The sequence below is a fragment of the Dermacentor albipictus genome, chromosome 4, assembly GCF_038994185.2.
Source record: "Dermacentor albipictus isolate Rhodes 1998 colony chromosome 4, USDA_Dalb.pri_finalv2, whole genome shotgun sequence".
Classification (NCBI taxonomy): Eukaryota; Metazoa; Arthropoda; class Arachnida; order Ixodida; family Ixodidae; genus Dermacentor; species Dermacentor albipictus.
The window spans coordinates 33571128-33593609 of record NC_091824.1 but is presented as its reverse complement, the minus strand read 5'-3'; the positions used below and the strand labels follow the sequence as shown (position 1 = coordinate 33593609).

Below are 22482 nucleotides of genomic sequence, written 5' to 3'. Positions count from 1 at the left end.
TCTTGCAGAAATATTTTTTTCGTCAATTTTTTACACTACGTCTACATAGAATACATATTCCTGCAATTATTCTTGTTCTTGCAGTTGATCTAACATTTAGTTTTGCGTTGTGTGATTTTGGCAAGGAAGTGTCTTGCTTATTGTCTTGCTTGTGTTACATGTATATTCGTTGCGTGTATGTCAATTCACTCACGCATGTGCCTGCTAGGTCACAGTATTAGGAAATAAATAAAGATATTACAGACGTAGGGGCCATAGCCGAGCAACGCAAGAGCACCCCGAGGACGTCCTGACGATGCGCGTTTGACGTTTGAGAATTAAGTGAGATCCCCAGGACGTCAACGAATTCTCCTAAGTTTGGCATTAATAATATTATTTTGAGAGGCTACCTGTGAATGTTATGCCGCACGTAGCTTAGGAGAAATGTAGAAAGTGTTCAGCTTTGCGACGATAATACTTTTCATGTGCAAAGGGAATGCACAGCCTTACTTATCACACTGCATAGAACGCACATCGCAACTGTATAACAAATGTTTTCATGTGTCTCATTTATTCTCTCATTACTTCCATAATGAACATGACTAAAATCAAACCTGTCTGTCTTATGATCAGTCAGCATATCGCAGCTCAGTACGGTATGTATCAAATACCTAAATTATTAGCGCGGCGACAATATGCAGTGTCCCAAATATCATACACAAAGGTTTAAAATTTGCAAATGCCAAGTAGCTGGACAGAAAGAATGTACGGTTGTTTTTCATCGCTTGGAAATACTCAGATAACTTTTCGATTCGTCCTAATTACACAAATAGTAATAATTATTTAATTAAGTTATAAAACATTATACTTAGAGTAAAAGTGTCAATGAGAAAATTATGGAGCAACATGAAAGACCCCTGATGCAGCTACATAAGTGTTTTTCCAAGCGTGAAAGAAACCCACGAATACACGCAAAGTGCTTCGAATGGCCAGCCACGCGGAAATTTTGCGTCTATTCGCGGGCTCCCTTCACGTTCATGTAAAACACTTTTATGGAGCACGTACTGAGCAACAGAAAGCTGCATCGCGAGTTTTTAGAGCGCAGCTCTTTGGCGTCCGTTCCTGGGTTTCGCGTCGTCGTCGTCGTCGGCCTCGTTACCTGCTCCGCCGCCGCGCATGCGCGCTGTCGGCTCTCCGGGCGAGGGAGGATGATGGAAGGTAGGAGGAGAGACTGTGGAGGAGGGCTGGCTACACAAATGGCTCTTTGGCATCCGTTCCTGGGTTTCGCGTCGTCGTCGGCGTTGTCGTCGGCCTCGTAACCAGCTCCGCCCCCCTTTCATCCCCCCAGCGCTAGCAGCGACCGACTGATACCGCTTTCGTGAGTCCGCTACTGCACTCACGAAAGACGTCGTGCACTTCCTGCAACTCGCATTAACCGTCCATCGATCCAAACCGATGTTAGTAGTGGGGGACTTTAATGTTGACATAAAGACAAACAGCAATTTCCTAACACTTATGCGGGAGAACATCCCGTTCCTCTCGCTCGTAACGCGTCCCACGGCTGTGACAACCTCGCGAGGCACTTGTATAGATCTCGTCTTTGAGAATCAAGCATTGGTGTACCAAGTCGAACATATATCAGTCTATTTCTCCGACCACAAAGCTTCCTTCATGACTGTCAAGAACTGTTAGTGGAGTCTTTGTTAAAGGAATACGTGTGAAAAATAAACAAAAAATTCTGTGATAGCGCATACATGTGTTGCTCGATTTCTTTGCCTCAATCTATCGAAAAGGTGAAACAGCTTATTTGCTGCGCTCAAATTTCGCATTAGGAAGTAACGTAATCGTCGGTAATTTTTTTTCATGTCGCTCCACAAATTTCTCATTTACACTTTTTATCTAATGTTAATATTGGCGAAGTTGACTAATTATTTAAGACAAATTATGTATTCGTGTGGAATGCAATAACAATCTGTATCTCCAAGCGACGGCAAACATTACCTTGTTTCTGTGCAGCTGCGCGGCATTTGCATATTTTTAAAACTTGGTTCATGGTAGCTGGGACACCCTCTATAGCTTATTTGCCGTGGGGTGTCAGTGTTAAAATCCAGCTGTAAATCAGTACTGCAGATATGTGCTGTGATGTCAATGCTTCTGTAGAGCCGTGAAAACATTTTCTGGACATGAAATCTATACTGTGCAACTTCAGTTCTTTGACTTAGTTTCTGCATTCTAAAAGAAGGCGTTTCTTTTTAAACACTGCCGCATTTATGCTAACAAATGTAACCCACAAACATTGACAAGGGACAGAAAGCCTGGGGCCAACATCTCGAATAAGGTCTTCGTGAAGGCTAAGCTTATACGACTTTGAGCACCACACGTCGGCTATGGCTGGAGGTTTCCTTTGTTAATCTGTTTCAGGATGTCGGAGTTTGATGAAACGATTCTCGTCAAAGACAAATGGAAAACAACGCTTACCAGGGAATCGGAATCAGTTAGTTAAAACTTTCTCGAGCTATACTTATTGTGTTCCTCTGCGGCTGGGGTGGATTCTTCAGGGGAGTCCTTTGCTGGCTTTCTGCAGTCTCGCTTCCCAGGAATAATGGTTTCGTTCCGGAGCCGTCAGGCCAGCACCACGATACTTAACGACCTGAGCAAGCAAATCAACGAGATGCAGCGGGACGGCGTTCTAGACTCTGAAGACTACAAGAGCCTGCGCTTGGTAAGACGACTAACGGGGTCGTGAGTGGTTAAGTCTGCTCACGCGTTACGCAACTTTTTACCGGCTTGGCTCGTGAACAGCTTTATTGAACTCGTATACGTACTGCGATGAGCAGTAGCAGGTGGTTAAATTTCTGCGTATTACTCATGTATACATAAGTAATAGATTCCTCCGTATTACTCAACTATTACTCCTCCAGCACAGAACCCACCTGTAGAGATGTCCTCGGTCTCCATTGTTTCAAACAAGTTTCCGTGCATTTATACAAAATTTAAGCACTTCGAGTCGCGGTGGAGGCGCAGCTTGCTTCTGAATGTTTCGAATAGTGACGACAAGAAAAAAAATCCGAGGATACCTAAGCACTTCTTGTGTGTTGTGAATGCGAGAGCATTTATGTCAAATTTAGTGCCGCTGCGAGGTCCTTCGGGTTATGAACATCTCGCGGCAAAGTGAGTGCGTTGAGTCGCCTGGCCAACACCTGTTTTACCCAGCGGGTGAGACACACGACTTCTGAGCGTCGCATCGTAGGTTCAAAACTAACTACAACCCACGTCTTTCCTTTCGCATTTATTCTGTATTTTTATGCATTAACTTTTTATAGCGATTACCGAGGCGAAGTTAGAACGCAGGCGAAAGCTTGCGCGGGCAAGAGAGAGAGAGAAACAACTTTATGTAGTCGCCTGCAGAACGACACCATGACTAAATGGCGCTGTGACGCGGGCCCTGACGTCTTCTCAGCGGGTGATCCCTACTCAACTCCAGCGCGTGTTACACCCGCGGTCGGTCGCCCTGAGGGGCAACGTTCCATCGGTTTCGCTCGTCCTTTGTCTTTCAAGAGCCGCCGAGACCTGCTGGACGGCGCGGGCAAGGAACGCGCGGATAGAGAGGCTCCCGAGAGCGAGGGTGACGTGGCGTCGCGGCGATGCACTCGCCCTTCGCGCAACGCCTGGGTCGACAGCGCGGCGGCAGCTGTTCCCATTCGCCCGCTCGGCTCCGCTAGGGTGCGCACATGACCTGACGTAGCTAGAGTCACTGGAAAAATTTTTTTCCAGTGACTCTAGACATAGCAGCCAATGGGAATTTAGGTGCAGTTTCGTTGCTCTAGACGACAGACAGCAGCTTTTTCGTTCAATGAGCTATTTGACGCTTTGCGTCAAAATAAAATCAACGCGCTGAATGAGAAGATGAGCTAAGGAAAAATACTTGGAAAGACCACTTCGCTACGGTGAGTATAACAAAGCAATGATATCTAAAGCGGGACCCTACTAAGGCTCTGACGAGAAATGTTACGTGCTGTTTTTTTCACTGACTGCTGTTAGTGTTCTTATTGATATGAGAAGAATTTCTACCTAATTGGAAGCAGTGGTTCTATTTCTAGCAAATATTTCTTCTGTGACCCACCGTAATAGATTAATGGTAACGGCGTTGCGCTTTCAGGGCCAGGAGTTCTATCCCGGCAGAGCCAGCCACATTCTGATTGGGGCGGACTACAGAAATGCTCGTATGCTTAGGTTTAGTCGCACAATAAAAACCCCGGGCGTTTGAAACAATTCGTAGACTCAGACTACGGTGCACCTTATAAGCGTGTTATGGTTTTATGCGAAGCATATTACGAGAGCTCAACCCAGCTCCTCAGGCGCGGCGGTGACCATGAAACCACGTGACACCGTGACGTCACGACAGAGGAGAAGTGGCTTTGGCTCAACTCTTGCAAGACGGGCTGGGTGGGAATCGAACCAGGGTCTCCGGAGTGTGGGACGGAGACGCTACCACTGAGCCACGAGTACGATGCTTCAAAGCGGTACAAAAGCGCCTCTAGTGAATGCGGTGTTGCCTTAGAAACGAGCTGTTTCTAAGGCGTGCGTCTCTTGCTCAGGCGCACATATCGTTGCCGCGCCGAACGCTGCTTTGCTCGACGCTCACCGCGTCCAATGCGGGGCGCGTAGTCGCTGCCCTGTAGCCCATTGTCTTACACCCCTTGGCGGGTCGACGGGAACGCTATCGCGTTCCACTCTTGAAGGCGAAGCAGTAATGCAAGAGTTGTTTCTTCGTCTAGCCGAACCAAATATAGCCAAGCAACAGCAGTTCACCAGGCTAAACAGTGGTTCAACAACTAAAATAAAGGCTAGTATGCTTCGCATCCTGGGCTTAACCTTACCTAAGCCACAGCCATTTTTATGCGTCATACCTCTAAATTATTATATTTCTTTATTTCAGTTCTTTTGCGCGTTATACCGTCACGTCTATATTCACACGCGTGTATGCGCTTGCAATGATATCACTTGGCGCAAGAGGTGCCTGCCCAGGTCAGAATTTTCACGAATGTTGACGGTGGTTCAAGAGTGAGAGAATCTTGTTCAATTATATTTCTAGTGCTTTACAAATAGTGGTGTACTCTTGCATTCTAGAGCGTACTTCAGCAACGATGATTGCGTTGGACTGTATGATTAGTTATGCATAAATGTCCGTCGCACTTGATCCCTAGCTATCATTTGGAATGACTGAAAACTGTGCTCGGCTCTATCGTTGGGCTCTGAGTGTCGCTTGTTTTTCTCGGCACAAGTTCGTCCAATTAGGTCAGATTCTTTGACAGTTTTGGTACTCTCTTGTTTTTCGCCGTCACTACAACGTGTCAATATTTATCTAACTGGTAAAAAATATTTTCTGCAAAGTGTTGGCCACTCTCCCAGAAAAAAAAAAACACGATGTTTAAGGACTGCAAGGGTTGATAATTCAGAATACAAGTTCCAGTGAGTATGTAGAGTGAACCTGCTTATAATTTCGAGGTATACGCAAAAAGGATTTTGCTCATTGAAGCAATATGTCTAGTATGACATCAGACGTTTATCGACACTGACAGGACCAGAACACGTCGCGCATCTTCAACCGCTTTTCTTTTCACTCGCAGTCTGTCCACAATCGACACATGTACATCCTCTCCGAGGCGTGTAGCTTGCCCACCAGCTACAAACCGATAGCGATGCTCAGAGTCATTCCGTGGATCAACTCTGACAGCATACGCCAATTTTTAGCTGTGAGTAAATTCCGCTAAGCCATGCCGTTGTTTTTATGTTGACTCTGCATGAAGAGCTCAGTATGTCACTTCGCTTTATGATTGTACTGAACGTAGCTGTTCATAACATTTGTATTTTAGATCAAAATCAAACCGATGTCCTACGCCCCAGCCGAAGTCATCGTCGAGAGGGAGGAAGAGAATGACATTATACTGACCTATTCTGGTATATTGAAGGTATGCACGAATCGCATGGTTTCCAAGAAACACTTTAGAGAACTATATTTTCAGGTTTACTAGGAAATTTCCTTTAAACAAAACAAAAAAGCCACCCTTAACGTTAGTAGGGGCTTGGTAAGCCCGATAGCGAAAAGGACAAACATGGTGGCGACCTGCCTCGAAGTCCCAGCACCAGCCTACCTTGACGTCATAAACTTTGCCGGTGTCTGCTCAGGCCTAGGTAATTATTCGTCGCTGAAGCTCGAATGCATTGCATTCTAAAAGAGTCAGCGACTGAATTTGACTCGTCGAAAACAACTGCGTAGAGTTGTAACCACTGAAATGTGAACAAGGCACTAAAAAAAATAAAATAATTGCCACACTAATAAACCGGCATAATGCTACCGGCGCTAAAGTCCAAATTGGAAGTTTGAATTTTATTTTACTTTTGGGCAATAAATGAATTGCAGGAAATATAACGATAAACATCTTTTCATTGTTTCGCTGGTCTACACTAATCCAGGCTTTCTCTTTAGTGCCCCTTTTATGCATTGAAAATTTTAATTGTTACGTAAAGAAAGTGGAATAATGTCGAACATATTTTATTACAAATGAAGCAAAACTATCTTTCGAGTAATTTTGAAACCTAAGATAATTCATGCGAATTAGTTGCAGTGAAACAAAAGTCAAGTTAAGCTCTTATGTCGACAACCATTGAATGATACGGTCGCCGACACGCGGTACGATTAATAGCAGTGCTAAGTGTACATGATACGAATGAGAGAGTTCTTTTGCAATAGCGATTTTCTAAGATATGGCTGGGCCCACCCCACTGTGCGAACACCTCGTTTCCTCCACACCTCAGGGTTATAATAGCACGTGCTTGGGCACAAAACCCGACACGTTTCCTTCCATGCTACGTGGAACAACCTTCCTTCAGGTATCAACTGCCCTAGAATTTCACTTAGCATACGCTTCGCTTCCCGCAAGCACAGCTATTGCTACGTTTGTAATGTGGATCGATACAAAGCCGTACAACTCAATAGCCAGCGTTGTCCAAGCGAGTAATGCAATAGAGCTGATCATTTATTGTTATGTCAGGTATGATATCATTCGCATCCTATGAGAATTGCCACAATGAGCTTTTCTTTTTAATCGATGACCTGTGCAGATCGAGGGTGAGTACGACGAGCGTGGTGACGGGGCCCTGCCCAACTCGGCATCGACGCTTTTCTTCTTCAACGAGGGCTACTTCGTCGACTACGTGCCCGCACCCGCCTGCATCGGTGACCTCGGCCTCGTAACTGAGGAGCCCTCCATGACGCGAGTCATCGCCGAGACGCAGGTCAACGTAAGCGCGTGCTTCCGTTTCACTCGTTGCCATTCGAAGTTTTCTGTTTTGACTGCGTACTTATTAGTGGCTTGCATTAACGAAGGCAACACGTGGCGACCAATATATTCGGCAAGAGGGCGCGATGCTAAGCACGAGGTCGTGAAGTCGACCTCTGCTACTTCCAATGAAAACCAAAGTCATGTTTATTTTCGGATTTTGGTTACGCTGATTACACCACTTTCCAACTCGTCCAGTATAAGTATCATCGGTGATTCGGGGTGCAGTGTGGTTGGGGCTGCTCAAGCGTCATCGTTGAATAAGACATGAGTGACGAACGTGTTGACAGCCCTCTGACTGAACGTGCCGGCACACATTAGCTCGTTTTATCGTAATTCTTATTTATTGTACTTCCATAGGCTACATGTATAGTGCGGTTATCCAGTAGGTCATTATGTAAACGATACCCGTAAGTAACGTTTTTAGAATTTATCTCCAAGAAAGTAACAATTTGCAAACTTTTTGCGTGTCATTACAAGTTAGTGAAAGCTCGCGTCACAAGTGCATTCGAGGACGCGTAGTTTGTATTGGCAACAACTGTACCTTATTGGCCATGCGTGGAGTCCAGCTTTGGATCAGAAGCAGCCACAAGACGCCAACATACTACGATGCACGCCAAACCTCATCCAGCTTAGATTTAATTCTGCCGCATCCTTATGCTTGTTCGTAGAACATTTGGCCAAGGCTTTCCGCTTCTAGATCATTGTTGCACACGTCTTTTTGTATGTGTAATAGCATGCCATAAGTACTTGCAAAACAGCAAATGAGGATGCGGTGGTGACGTCTCATACTAGGGATTACTCTGATCACCCTAGAAAGGGAATTTGTCATAACCAAAGCACCCAAAAAGCCACTGCTTAGAACGCCGCACATTGTGTATGGTTTTAGAACGATTTGTCCTGCACAGAGTCTCATTCGCCTTTGTAATTGTCAGGAACAAGATTTAAAATGGTTGTACTATGACTTTACCTGGCCGGACCTCCTGTCAAGTCGTTCACTACAACGGAGCAAAGTCATGCTCAAATCAAACTTTCTTCATATTACTTGCCTATCATCAATCTGATTATATGTCAATTGTTTTATTTTCTTCTAATAATCATGTGCTTGAGATCGAGCGCATTACGTGGAGTCTTGTCAGCCTGTTTGATATATTCTGCTTGAACATTTGCAAGCCACTCAACAAAAATTTACAGAAAGTAGATTATTATTATTATTTCCCCGCACAAGGAAATAACGAAATTGAGTTAGTTTCGGCAGGTTGCATTGAGTAACATGAGTGAGTAGAAAGTCACACTTCGCTGCAGACTTGAACTACGTGATTTTGTTTGGCCACTGTACTTAGAGAATATCAAGAGCAAACTATTTGTCTAAGCGAGGTTCACAAAATATCACCTTAGACATAAGCAGAAAGTGGCACATTCAGCATTCGCAGATGTCTTCTTATACATTGTCACAAAACAGATCAAGCAACATTCTTTTTACTAACAAGCATAGGTTGGCATGCTGCATCATGAGTCGACTCACTGAGACCCAGACCGACTCGTGAGCTCGACCGTGTCGAAGTTTGGCGACTTTGAGTCCGAGGGAGCCAGGCTGAGTACGATTTTAGTGGTACCAAGTCTGAATGAACCGCAAGAAAAAAAAATAATTTTGTGCCAGAGTTTGAAGGACTTCTCTATATTTTGCCGACCTAAATACAAAAACATCGATTACGCTCTTTCACGTTCCTTTTTTTTTAGTAATAACGTAGTTATTACTAAGCGCCCTGGGGCAACCTTTGCACGAAATAACCACTGATTTTTCTAGGTGTGTTTTTTTTCGTCAGGGTTACATGATCCCAAGAGAACGAGTGATGGAAGCTATAGGAATCTTCACGAACGCACCGAGTTTTCTATACGACATCTGGGCATACATTGCGAGAAATATAGGACTCTTGGTTCTACAAACGCATCCCAAATACCAGGCAAGTGGAATATCACCATATTTAAAGAGGCGTGCTTATAGTAGTAAAAGTATAGCATAGTATAGTAGTATAGTAGTATAGCGTTTTCAACAAAATATTTTCTAGCTTCAGCTTAAGGCATGGACAACAGTAACTTACGAATTAATAACGTGGCGTGATCATTTGGATGAAGCCATGCAGACAAGGATAGGTGTCAGTGGGGCCTGTGATCATAGCCAACAGACGTTGCGTCTTGTTAGCGGTGTCATAAGTACACTTATGATCGAGATCGGGACGGATCGGGAAAAAGCTAGATCCAGAAAAGTATGCTACTGCACGGTCACTGTCGCATCGTGATCGTGATCCGACGATCGCAATCCGTGAATCGTGAATTTGTTTCTTGATCACGATTGCAGGCTGATGTCTGCGCCCTCTAGCGCAATATTCTGAAAGCGAAAAAAAATTAAAGGCAGCTCAATAAAGAACACTTCAAAACACTTTTAACAGCAACAATGAGCTGCAAAATTAAAATATTGTCCAAATTGTCCAGATAAAGCACTTATAAAGCATATTAAAGGCATTTTACAAGGGCTTTTTGCCCACTAACGCCATCGAATACCCTTTCTCTGACCCAAACTCTACCGTGATTGTTGAACCGTGCAACAGCGACCGTTGTTGATGGCGATAAAGAAATACGAACAAGATCGGCCCCTATCATCATCAGAACTGTACGAGTGACAACAGCATTATACGTGCTATCTTTTTGGGGCGTTCCAATACAAAATCATGTTCAAGGAGACATTGTTGTTGAATAAATCCTTTTCTTAGCACATGCAGTTTTGTGCGCGAAATTCCAGCACTTGTTGCTTCAATACGTTCCTCGTAGACAATCCGTACACGCGTTGGCCAGACGATTTACTTTCTGATTTCGAGTAACTGCGGTAACATCGGCCAAAGTAAGCGCTGTAAAATACTGTAGATACGTCCTACTGGTAAGGGCAAGGAGACGAAACGCGCCGTAAGTGCAGCTGGCAGCATGAGACACTGCTGACTAGTGCAGCGTTCTAAAAACCTCTGAAATCGCCACCTGCCCCTATATACTGTTGTGCTCGGGCGCATACGTCTGTCCTCACCAAACACCGAAGCCGGGCGAAACTGTGAAATTGCGCGATAATGTGCAGTCGCGCATGCTTGTACACGAGACGTTGTTTCCCTCTCCATTCGTCACGGCAAGGCTTTAAAGAAGGATAGCGGAGCCACATCGAGGGTATTCTGTGCATCTTCTGGTGGCAGTTATGCCGGATTAAAAACGTTCTTCCTCCTCCGGCGTCGTGTTCCTAACTCGGCTCGCAGCCCTACTCGGACAAAATCAATAGCCATGACGGCACCACTGCTCCATTATTCATTATCTATGCACCTTGTGCACCTTGTGCACCATGTGTTTTGTAGTACGAATATGCATTGGTGATTCAGTTTAAACATAAACACACTTAGAGCACTTCCTTGCACAGGTAAGTCAGCAAATCAGAACTCTTCTATAACCTTAGTATCCAGCACCCAGAGGCCGAGGAACTCACCCGCTTTCACTTTGGCTGCTCTCCATCGTAGACTGTGTCTGGGCTTGAGCGAGGGATCTGATGCGATCTGATTTGCCTGAGCGATCTTGATGCAAAAGCAACTGCACGACTTTCGTCAACTGATTGTTCTTGTAGAAGTAGGACTTTCGCCAACGGACTGTTCTTGTAGAAGTACGGACACAAGCTCGTATGGCTCCAAATTCGACGCATCCCGAAAAGTCGTCGAATCTCATGACTGCACATGCCGCAGCCAGAGTTTGCATTTTTTTTTCTGGATGTATTTCTGCTCTACCATATTAAGTGACTTTGATGCAAAAGCAACTACACGTCTTTCATGATCTGATTGTTCTTGTAGAAGTAGGACCTTCGCCAATCGATTGTTTTTGTACAAGTACGGAGGGAAGCTCCAATGGCTTTGAAGCCGTAGGAGCTTGCGTTTACAGATACAATTGCTGTAAGGTCTAGCTTCTACCTGGCAATACAGCCACTCCACGCCCCATTTGCTTTAGTGACTTAAAGGCTGAGGCTTGAGACCCCAGACCCATGTAGAATGCTTATTCAGGAGCAGCCGCACGGGTACAGAAACAGTCGAGAAATCAGGTAAGAAGCGCCGAATGTGCTTGAGTATGCTGAGGAAGCGCAGAACTCTAATCAAGTTAGCTCGATGCTGCAAACGTAAGATGGTAGCAAGCTTGCCTTCGTCGGGCACTGTGGCATCGGCATTGAAGATTACTCCAAGCAATTTGCCGAATAAAACCCTGCGCGCACCCTTAGGGTCTTTCAGATGACAGCACCATCTTTAAGTTTTTGTAAAACAACTCAGCAACGATGGTCATGTTCACCTCGGTCTCCGGCGAACACAGCAATGTTGTCCACAGTGTTAACGCACCTTCAGACTCCTTCAAGAATTCGAGATATCCGGCGCTGGAAAACTTCCGGGGCAGACTTAATCCTCAAGGGTAGGCGGCTCTAACAATACCACTCGAACGCACCAGATAGAATCTAACTTGCGCATTGAGCGTGGACAAGAATGTGGCGGGTCTAACCTATGCAGTCACTAGATTGACTCATGATATTAGGTTACGCTGACGCAGGACCACATGCTAAGTTTTGTCAAATCCATGCGCAGTTGAAAGTGAATGGACCACCTCGTTCCAGTTTGTCTAGTTCAGTTTTCACCAGTCGTAAAAGTGGTTAAATAATTCTTCTTGGCACGTTCAATAAAAATGGCACAACTCCGTCCTTAATGCCAATGTGGTATGCATCAGGCATTGTACCCAAGCCAGAGAAGAGCGAAGTGGCAGGTTGTGGCATAGCTTGAAGCGTCACAGTTTTACGGTCATTGATTACGGCGCTGACAAAATGGATGATGCCGCCGACACCGATTATCAGTGCGCCACCGAATACAGTCATATCAATACCACCAATGACGTATAGTTGTTGTATCGAGTGGCTATGCGGTGAGTCAAAACCGCAGAAAACGTACCGCTGAGGTTGTCTGCAGCGTGCAATACCGAAAAGCTTAACGCTTTCTGGGCAGTCTAACGAGTCATGACGACGCGAAAACGACTGATGGACAATGGACACGTCGAAACCCGAATCCACTTAGAACAGCATGTTTCTTGACGCCCACACTTGTGCTAGTCTATTTTGCGATCTGTGCCCTTATGGTAATGAGGTCATCACTGTCATTTACAAATGTCATTCAAGTGGTATTAGTAAGTGCCATGCACGTGACAGCTGAGAAATTGACGATGGATTGTCTATGGTGGTAACTTAAAAAGGAATTGATATGATTTTACCTAGTTAGCTCTTCATAATAAGCGCGACATAGTATCTTGTCCCATTCTATTCTATTCTATTTTTTATTCCGCCAAGAAATTTGTCTCAGAAGCAGAAAATTATTCAAAACATTTTTGTGCATTCCACTGCCATTAAGGTAGATAATGCGCAGATTTGCGCGAAATAGTCTGTTTCGTTTTTACTTACATTATATTCATCTTTTACACACGTCAAGGAATGCATTTCTTATTTTCCCTCTCTTGCTCACCCTGCATAGACATGGCCGCTTGAGAAGATCCAGCGTCGCTTGGACTCCTTCCTAATGCCCAACTTGGAGATCGCGACTAAGTTCATTCTGACGCCTGACATCCACGATGTCATTCTGATTCAGGGCGTCGCTATTGACAGCGAGACGCAGGAGTACCTGATTGGTCCCATGTACGTTCCTCGCACCACTCGCAGGCTCAGCTTCCCGGTAAGGCGACCACCGCCATTCAAAAGAATACTGTACTCGTAGCACCGTCACTCCCGCACTCGTTTCGTGGGAACCTTGATTTAGTCCGTGGTGTACGCGTCGGAAATTGCTTAAGTGTGCGCGTTTGATGATAACTTAGCTATAGCGACAACATCAGTAAGTGTAAATGTAGCTGAAAAAATTGGCAGAACCCATCTCAAGATGAGATGTCGTTGGTAATGCGCTTAGCATTGGACCAATATAGCAATGTAAAGTATTTCTGCCGTCGAAGCGAGTTACGCGTGCAGCGTTTACTGCAGTGGGGCTCCTCTTTCACACTTTCCTAAGAACACTCGGCGCCATCTAGCACAGCCGCAGCAAAAGCTGTGCGTGGCCTCCGAAACGCGTGGCGCACCGGTGCATTCGAGCGCTTAGGCACGCATCATGCGGCCACAGGGCTCCTCTCTCGGAGTTCTTCTTGGACAGGCTGCGCGACCTAGTGGCGCTGCCGAGAAGTCCGCGTGTGGCCTCCAAAGTGAAAAGCGTGGCGTGCTGGTGCCTGCGAATGTTCAGAATTGGTCCTTTCCTTGCTGCCTACTATTGACCTAAGTTACTACTCGTTGACCTAAGTTGGAGAGGGGTTCATTGAACAGTGGCACATACACAGTGCAGTTTTGGTGCAGCCTACTAAAGCGTCGGGTTGCTGTTCTTGTGAGGTAGGTGTGATTTGACCCAGCATCAGAGAAACACTAACGCTCTATTTCATCATTGTAGAGTAGTTGTCATTTGCTGCATATTCTGAATGGCACATACCTAGTTACTCAACTTGGTGCCAAATAGGTTCATTCAAGAGTGGCACTCACCTGGTAGTACATACCCAGTGACCGAAGTTGGCATCGAAGAGGTTCACTGAAGACCAGCACCAACTGAGCTGTACATACCTAACCCTGCAACTCGGCGCCAAAGAGTCTCATTGAAAACTTGTACCCACCCAGTCCCATATCTGCAGTGATCCATGTCACTGTGAAAGAGGTTCGTTGATTAGTGCAACACATGTGCACATTGCCGCAGGATTAGAGACACAAGTTGACCCGACAGTTGGTTTCGAAACCTCTTCCATCGGTAGAGCAGCCTGATGCACTAACCATTCGACCGTACACAGTGGCCTACGTAGGCGGGAAAACGGTTCGATGCAGACGTGCATAGAAAGCCCCCTGGAAAATGCGTGAAATACCCAAGGATTGCTTACACTATAAGAAAAGTACCTTGATGAACCATGTCTTTATCACCTCCACGAAAGGGGCCCAGCCTAATGTATACAGTCAGGATTTGCTCGTAAGCTTTGTCCTTGCATTGAGTTGTTTGGAATGCAGCACATCGTAGACACCCGCACAGTTGACGTACGTTTCCCTTCTCTTTACGACGTGCAGATCTTGTAAGCACTGCTCGCTATGCTGCTCCATCGCTCTCTTAATACACTTTCACCTTCTCCGGGGATGTACAGAAGAAATGGACTCTAAAGGGAATTGTGGTATTGTACGACATAATTACATCATGAGGGATCGCGCCATTTGGCATCGGTGCAATATATTTACATGTTCCTTGTAAAAGATGTTTACGCTATTGTTGACGGAGTTTCTTTGCCTAAAAGTGCTTTAAACATAATTGTGTGCACACGTGAATGTGCAGGTCTAACGATATCATGCTCCTGCTCGTTAATACATGAGATTTCGAGTTCTACATTACGGTTCGCTCCGCGTGCGCCATTTTAGGAAAAAGCTAAAGGTGCATACTTTTCTACACTCTTGATCATACACTGCCGTGTCAGTTGACATGCATGTGCAACAAGTCTTTCCTTTGCGTAAAGTGTCCTTGTATAGAGATTAAATTACACGGTTCCCATAGAACAGCCGCTGAAAATGCACTCCATATGAACAAAATTATGCAGTTCACTGGAGGCAGGTATTACTAGCATGAAGGCTTACTAACTCAGGCACCTAGATGCCGCCTTAAAACACATGACGTACCTCCATAAATTACTGTTATCGTGTCAAAATATTACTGTGCAAGAAATAAAATCTGATATTGCATCAGCAACGAACGCCTTAAAATAATCGCGTAAGCTTCCTTTCTTCTATCATGTGGCGGAGGAAATAATTGCAATTTTTACTCTTGTAAGTGAGCGCAATAAATCTATCTCCGTCACTAAAATGACCCGAGGTACGACCCCCTGTTTAATATTTCTTCTTACATATTTCTTTCAGTAACACTGTACAGAATTTACAGCGAAGTGATTTTACCTGCCACTATCGATATCTTGTTGAATGTCAGTATGATATCAGTATGAATGTTAAGAAGCATTTCGGATCGATACAAAAGACTGATATTGTTTCGTTCTCATATTGATGACAGCAAAAATAGAGAAAAGTAGCGCTATTATAAAAAGCAAATAATCGTTGCAAACATATGGGGGAGTTAATACTCAGATTGAAGCCATCTGATGCACTGAAAAATATTTATGAAACGTGATAGAGTTACAGATATACGAAAAAGATATAAACCAACACATCAAAGTTTTCGTCGAACATTGTAGTTTCACATTACTGCTCTGGAATTACCGATTCATGGCATTACACTAAAGGACCTATAAGTGAAAAAAAAGACATGTGTTTTATAAATTTTGCATGGCACCTTAAAACGTAAACGTCCCTGCTAAAAGCCATTTGCCAGTGATGTGCAAGTTGGTTAGCTACAACATTTTCACGCGGGCTCTGTTACATTAGGAAATGTGGTAGATGTATTTATGATCGTTTACGAGAACACGCATTCTCGCTCATGGGCTTAGTGACAAGTCACCTTACGGATCGCCGTAGAAACTGTGGATGCTCCCTTTATCTTGTAAAATGTACGCTCCTGGGACCATACCCCGAGCGACGAGCTCGTGAAATACATGGGGCTTTCGTAATACACGAGCATGGTCATTCCTGCGTAAGCGTGCCCTCTGTATCCCCACATTGCAGTGAAATTCATCATCATCATCATCATCAGCCTAGAGACGCCCGCTGCCGGGCAAAGGCCTCTCCCATACTTCTCCAACTACCCCGGTCATGTACTAATTGTGGCCATGTTGTCCCTGCAAACGTCTTAATGTCATCCGCCCACCTAACTTTCTGCCGCCCCCTGCTACGCTTCCCTTCCCTTGGAATCCATCCGTAACCCTTAATGACCATCGGTTACCTTCCCTCCTCATTACATGTCCGGCCCATGCCCATTTCTTTTTCTTGATTTCAACTAAGATGTCATTTACCCGCGTTTGTTGCCTCACCCAATCTGCTCTTTTCTTATCCCTTAACGTTACACCGATCATTCTTCTTTCCATAGCTCGTTGCGTCGTCCTCAATTTCAGCAGAACCCTTTTCCTAAGCCTCCAGGTTTCTGCCCCATATGTGAGTGCTGGTAACACACAGCTGTTATACACTTTCCTTTTGAGGGACAGTGGCAACCTGCTGTTCATGATTTGAGAATGCCTGCCAAATGCACCCCAGCCCATTCTTATTCTTCTGGTTATTTCAGTCTCATGATCCGAATCCGTGGTCACTACCTGCCCTAAGTAGATGTATTCCCTTACCACTTCCAGTGCCTCGCTACCTATCGTAAACTGCTGTTCTCTTCCGAGACTGTTAAACATTACTTTAGTTTTCTGCAGATTCATTTTCAGACCCATCCTTCTGCTTTGCCTCTCCAGGTCAGTGAGCATGCATTGCAATTGGTCTCCTGAGTTACTAAGCAAGGCAATATCATCAGCGAATCGCAAGTTGCTAAGGTATTGTCCATCAACTTTTATCCCCCATTCTTCCCACTCCAGGTCTCTGAATACCTCCTGTAAACATGCTGTGAATAGCATTGGAGAGATTGTATCTCCCTGTCTGACGCCTTTCTTTATTGGGATTTTGTTGCTTTCTTTGTGGAGGACTACGGTGGCTGTGGAGCCGCTATAGATATCTTCCAGTATTTTTACATATGGCTCATCTACACACTGATTCCGTAATGCCTCCATGACTGCTGAGGTTTCGACTGAATCAAACGCTTTCTCGTACTCAATGAAAGCTATATATAAGGGTTGGTTATATTCTGCACATTTCTCTATCACTTGATTGATAGTGTTAATATGGTCTATTGTTGAGTAGCCTTTACGGAATCCTGCCTGGTCCCTTGGTTGACAGAAGTCTAAGGTGTTCCTGATTCTATTTGCGATTACCTTAGTAAATACTTTGTAGGCAACGGACAGTAAGCTGATCGGTCTATAATTTTTCAAGTCTTTGGCGTTCCCTTTCTTATGGATTAGGATTATGTTAGCGTTCTTCCAAGATTCCGGTACGCTCGAGGTTATGAGGCATTGCGTATATAGGGTGGCCAGTTTCTCTAGAACAATCTGACCACCATCCTTCAACAAATGTGCTGTTACCTGATCCTCCCCAGCTGCCTTCCCCCTTTGCATAGCTCCTAAGGCTTTCTTTACTTCTTCTGGCGTTACCTGTGGGATTTCGAATTCCTCTAGGCTATTCTCTCTTCCACGATCATCGTGGGTGCCACTTGTACTATATATATCTCTGTAGAACTCCTCAGCCACTTGAACTATCTCATCCATATTAGTAACGATATTGCCGGCTTTGTCTCTCAACGCACACATCTGATTCTTGCCTATTCCTAGTTTCTTCTTCACTGTTTTTAGGCTTCCTCCGTTCCTGAGAGCCTGCTCAATGCTATCCATATTATAGTTCCTGATGTCCGCTGTCTTACGCTTGTTGATTAAATTAGAAAGTTCTGCCAGTTCTATTCTAGCTGTAGGGTTAGAGGCTTTCATACATTGGCGTTTCTTGATCAGATCTTTCGTCTCCTGCGATAGCTTACTGGTTTCCTGTCTAACGGCGTTACCACCGACTTCTATTGCGCACTCCTTAATGATGCCCATGACATTGTCGTTCATTGCTTCAACACTAAGGTCCTCTTCCTGAGTTAAAGCCGAATACCTATACTGTAGCTTGATCCGGAATTCCTCTAGTTTCCCTCTTACCGCTAACTCATTGATTGGCTTCTTGTGTACCAGTTTCTTCCGTTCCCTCCTCAAGTCTACGCTAATTCGAGTTCTTACCATCCTATGGTCACTGCAGCGTACCTTGCCGAGTACGTCTACATCTTGTATGATGCCAGGGTTCGCGCAGAGTATGAAGTCGATTTCATGTCTAGTCTCACCATTCGGGCTCCTCCACGTCCACTTTCGACTAACCCGCTTGCGGAAAAAGGTATTCATTATCCGCATATTATTCTGTTCTGCAAACTCTACTAATAACTCTCCCCTGATATTCCTAGTGCCTATGCCATATTCCCCCACTGCCTTGTCTCCAGCCTGCTTCTTGCCTACCTTGGCATTAAAGTCACTCATTAGTATAGTGTATTAATTTTCACTCTACCCATCGCCGATTCCACGTCTTCATAAAAGCGTTCGACTTCCTGGTCATCATGACTGCATGTAGGGGCATAGACTTGTACCACCTTCAATTTGTACCTCTTATTAAGTTTCACAACAAGACCTGCCACCCTCTCGTTAATGCTATAGAATTCCTGTATGTTACCAGCTATTTCCTTATTAATCAGGAATCCGACGCCTAGTTCTCGTCTCTCCGCTAAGCACCGGTAGCACAGTACGTGCCCGCTTTTTAGCACGTTATATGCTTCTTTTGTCCTCCTAACCTCACTTAGCCCTATTAAATCCCATTTACTACCCTCTAATTCCTCCAATAACACTGCTAGACTCGCCTCACTAGATAACGTTCTAACTTTAAACGTTGCCAGGTTCAGATTCCAATGGTGGCCTGTCCGGAGCCAGGTATTCTTAGCACCCTCTGCAGCGTCACAGATCTCACCGCCGCCGTGGTCAGCTGCTTCGCGGCTGCTGGGGACTGAGGGCCGGGGTTCGATTGTTGTATTCATATAGGAGGTTGTGGCCAAGTACTGCACCAGGGTGGCCAATCCTGCTCTGGTGAGAGAGTGCGTTACCGGTTCTGGTCACCGGGATCAGGCCGCACTGCAGGCCTGTTTGTGCAATTTTCTCAACACACGTTCTTTTTTTTGTATTTCCCGGTGGAGAATTCGCTACTTATCAAATGTAACGATAAATTGCAGGCAACAGTGGCATGTCATATATATGTACATTTTTGTGCCTTTCTGCGCATTAGGATTTCTATATATTGCGACTGAAAATGCAATAAAGAATAGCTGTTCGTCAGCGTTGGGTTCGTCTTCTTTACTTTCGCCCTGCCCTTCACGCTGTGTTAGAGCACAGCTGCTAGGCACCCTTTCCTGCGGCGAGCGTCGGCGTCACTTGTAACCAGTGGACGAGCACAGTGAAAGCTGAGAGCGAACGCTGCGACAGTGGGAATGAAAAAAGAGGTGAGAGCGAAGAGGCGCGAGGAGGAAAGCGGCAAGGAGGGGACAAAGAACAATGAGGGGGAAAGCGGAGCAGAAATGAGGACGAAAGCGGAGAGCCGGCGGTGACCACGTACGCAGCCAACGCGGAAACAGCACTGGCAAGGGCTTGGGACCAACTGCGCATGCGCTACTTGAGCTGCGGCACCGCCGCTACCAGTGAACGCGCTCCAAGCATTCCCGTGTTAGCGCTTTCCTTCTGAAGAGTTAACGACGCAGCTGGTGGAAATGCTTCACCTGCCACTGCTGCTAAACGAGGTACCCGAGCAGAGATTCAGCGCCACCGCCGAGAGCACGCTTTTGTTCAGAATCAAATTCTCAGCCAGAATATACCGTGAATTCAGAACACCTAAACAGCTGCGCTCAGAAATCACATTAGTGAATATCGTAATCATCGGTAAAGCTTTGTATACCCTTCATCAGGATACAGAGGCTCCTTTTATAAGTAGCAATGAAGTAAGAAGGGCCTTGCAAGACATGTCCTGGTGAAAACAGTTGGGAGGAGAAGCTGAAATACCAGTCAACTTAAACAGAGATGTTATGCACCAGAGAAATGAAAGGGTGCCAAGTTTATATTAATACATAAAAAGGGAGAAGTTAAAGGATTGAAGAATTATAGGCCCATTAGCTAGCTTTCACAGTGTAAAAAATATTCGCCAAGGTAACATCCACTAAATTAGGTAAACACTTTAATCTTTCACACGAACAGGCTTCCTTCAGCAATAAGTTGTCTATAATGTATCACCTCCACGCCATTAACTAGGTAAGGAGATATCCACTTAGTACATTCAAACCCTCTATATGGCTTTCATAAATTATGAAAAGGTATTTGCTTCAGCAGACATACCAGCAGTCATGGAGGGATTGTTTAATCAAGTAGTAGAGAATGCATACGTGAATATCTTGCTAAACATCTACAAACATTCCACAGGCACCGTGTTTCGTGCACAAGTAATTACAAGGTTACCTTTGAATAAAACGGTAAAGCAAGGAAATAGTCTTTTTAATGCTATTCACTGCACACTTAGACGTATTCAAGCTATTACACTGAGAAGGCTCAGGAGTGAGGATCAACGGCGAATATTTCAGCAACCTTCGGTCTGCAGACGGCATTATTCTGTTCAGCAACACTGGTGATGAATTTCAACAAATGATTGAGGACCTTAACCAAGAAAATATAATTGTTGCGTTAGGACTATTACGCAGAAGGCAAAGGTAATGCTTAGCAGCGTGGCAAGGGAACATGATTTTGTGATCGACAGTCAGCCACTATAGTCTGTACAGGAGTACGTTTATCAAGGGTAATTACTCACAAGGGTGTCTGATTATGAGAAATAAATTTCAGAACAAAACTGGGTTGGACTACAATAGGCAGGCTTTACAGCATCCTTACTGTGAGATTACCATTGTCCTTCAAAAGAAAAGTACGCGATTCTTGCACTGCACCAGTGTTAAAATTGCGTGTAGAAACTCGGCGGTTAACAAGGAAGCTCGATAACAAGTTAAGGACCACGCAAAGAGCGATGAAACGATAAATACCAGGCGTAACGTTCAGATGCAGGAAGAGCGTGGCGTGGATCACCAAGCTAACCAGGATAGCCGTTATTCAAGTTGGCATTAGGAGAAAAAAATAAAGCTGGGCGGATTATGTAATGCGTAAGGTATACAACCGATGGATCAGTTGCAGAATGGGTGTCCAAGGAAGGGAAGTGCCAGTCGAGGATGTCAGAAAATTAGCTTAAGCGATGAAACTGCGAAACATACAGGGGCAATGTGGAATCAGCTAACGCAAGAGAGGGGAAATTGGAGATCACTGGGAGGCGCCTTCGTCTGGCCCGGGGACATAAATATAGGCTTCTGATGATAACCCTTGATGAAATACTTTTGGGTTATTTTTCTTGTCAACTGAGCCTTGTCAACTGAACCCTATGTATGGCTGATTCGAATATCCGAGTAGCTGCCGATGTTTGGCTGACACATTTGGCTGCAACTGCAGCTTATGTAACCGTAGTGCTTACTGGCAAACGCTGGCGGCTAATGCTATGCATGAAGGCGAGCTTTCTGGTAGAAGCGCAGGCTCTTGCGTGAGCCGATCCCAGAGGTAGGGACCTGTCAAGAGAAAAAATATTACATCATTTTCAGGTTTCCCTTATTGTTTCGCACTTTCAAAATTTAAGTCAGAGAGGAGGCAACATAAAACGCACGCGCTGTCAGTGCTTTGTTTCATGACGTATGTTTGTGGGCTGTCTTTTATCAAATGACCGAACACTAGAAGAAACGCTCGTGTTTGGCCATGTTTACGTTAAGTTTAGAAATTCTATTGCCTTTCATATGTGCATTGCTTTGCAGGGCATCTTTCACGACCGGGTGAGACCTGTGGTGATAGTGATGGCAGACAAGCGCTACCGTTTGCCCCAGGAGATAGACTGGCTCCAGCGCAACGAGGGTGCGGAAAAGAACTACGAGGAAATCATGAAGCAAGAATTTGGAGAAGAGCAGATGTACATCCAGGAGGACTTTTGACCTGGTCCTTGGTCACTCTTGTCCCAGCACGAATTCGGGCAGAGTTCGTGTAAATAATGCACACAAAAAATTAAGCGTGATAATTTGCTAAGGAAACTTTCGTTTACTCCCGAGCAGCAGTTTCTTTTTACGTTTTCTTAAATCTAGTGAAGATGTCTGTGACCTTTGGTTTTAACTTGATTTGTTGGAATGTTTACCTACTCAAGTGAAAGCGTGTGTGGCTTTTGCCTTCGAACTTGATTTTCTTTCGGCATTTTTCTAACGGCCTTCGCGCTTCGTATATGATTTGTCATTGAATTGTACTCTGGCTCAAAGAGCGAGGGAACATGAAGCTGCGTTTCAAAAATGAATGCCAATTGAGGATCCAAGCAGTAGAAATGGTTCAGTGGTACCAA

At 44.9% G+C, this 22482-nt stretch overlaps 1 protein-coding gene across 1 annotated transcript in view; it reads left to right on the top strand.

The window, feature by feature from the left end:
• Nucleotides 1-22322, top strand: part of LOC135900129 (sperm-specific sodium:proton exchanger-like) — a 76932-nt gene extending 54610 nt beyond the window's left edge. Inside the window, exons 18-24 of the mRNA XM_065429562.2 lie at nucleotides 2564-2701; nucleotides 5610-5735; nucleotides 5856-5951; nucleotides 7105-7284; nucleotides 9149-9286; nucleotides 12902-13099; nucleotides 21914-22322. Coding sequence (XP_065285634.1) covers nucleotides 2564-2701; nucleotides 5610-5735; nucleotides 5856-5951; nucleotides 7105-7284; nucleotides 9149-9286; nucleotides 12902-13099; nucleotides 21914-22087 — 1050 coding nt within the window. The 3' untranslated portion in view covers nucleotides 22088-22322. The remainder of the gene's footprint in view (nucleotides 1-2563; nucleotides 2702-5609; nucleotides 5736-5855; nucleotides 5952-7104; nucleotides 7285-9148; nucleotides 9287-12901; nucleotides 13100-21913) is intronic.
• The last annotated feature ends 160 nt before the right edge of the window (nucleotides 22323-22482 follow it).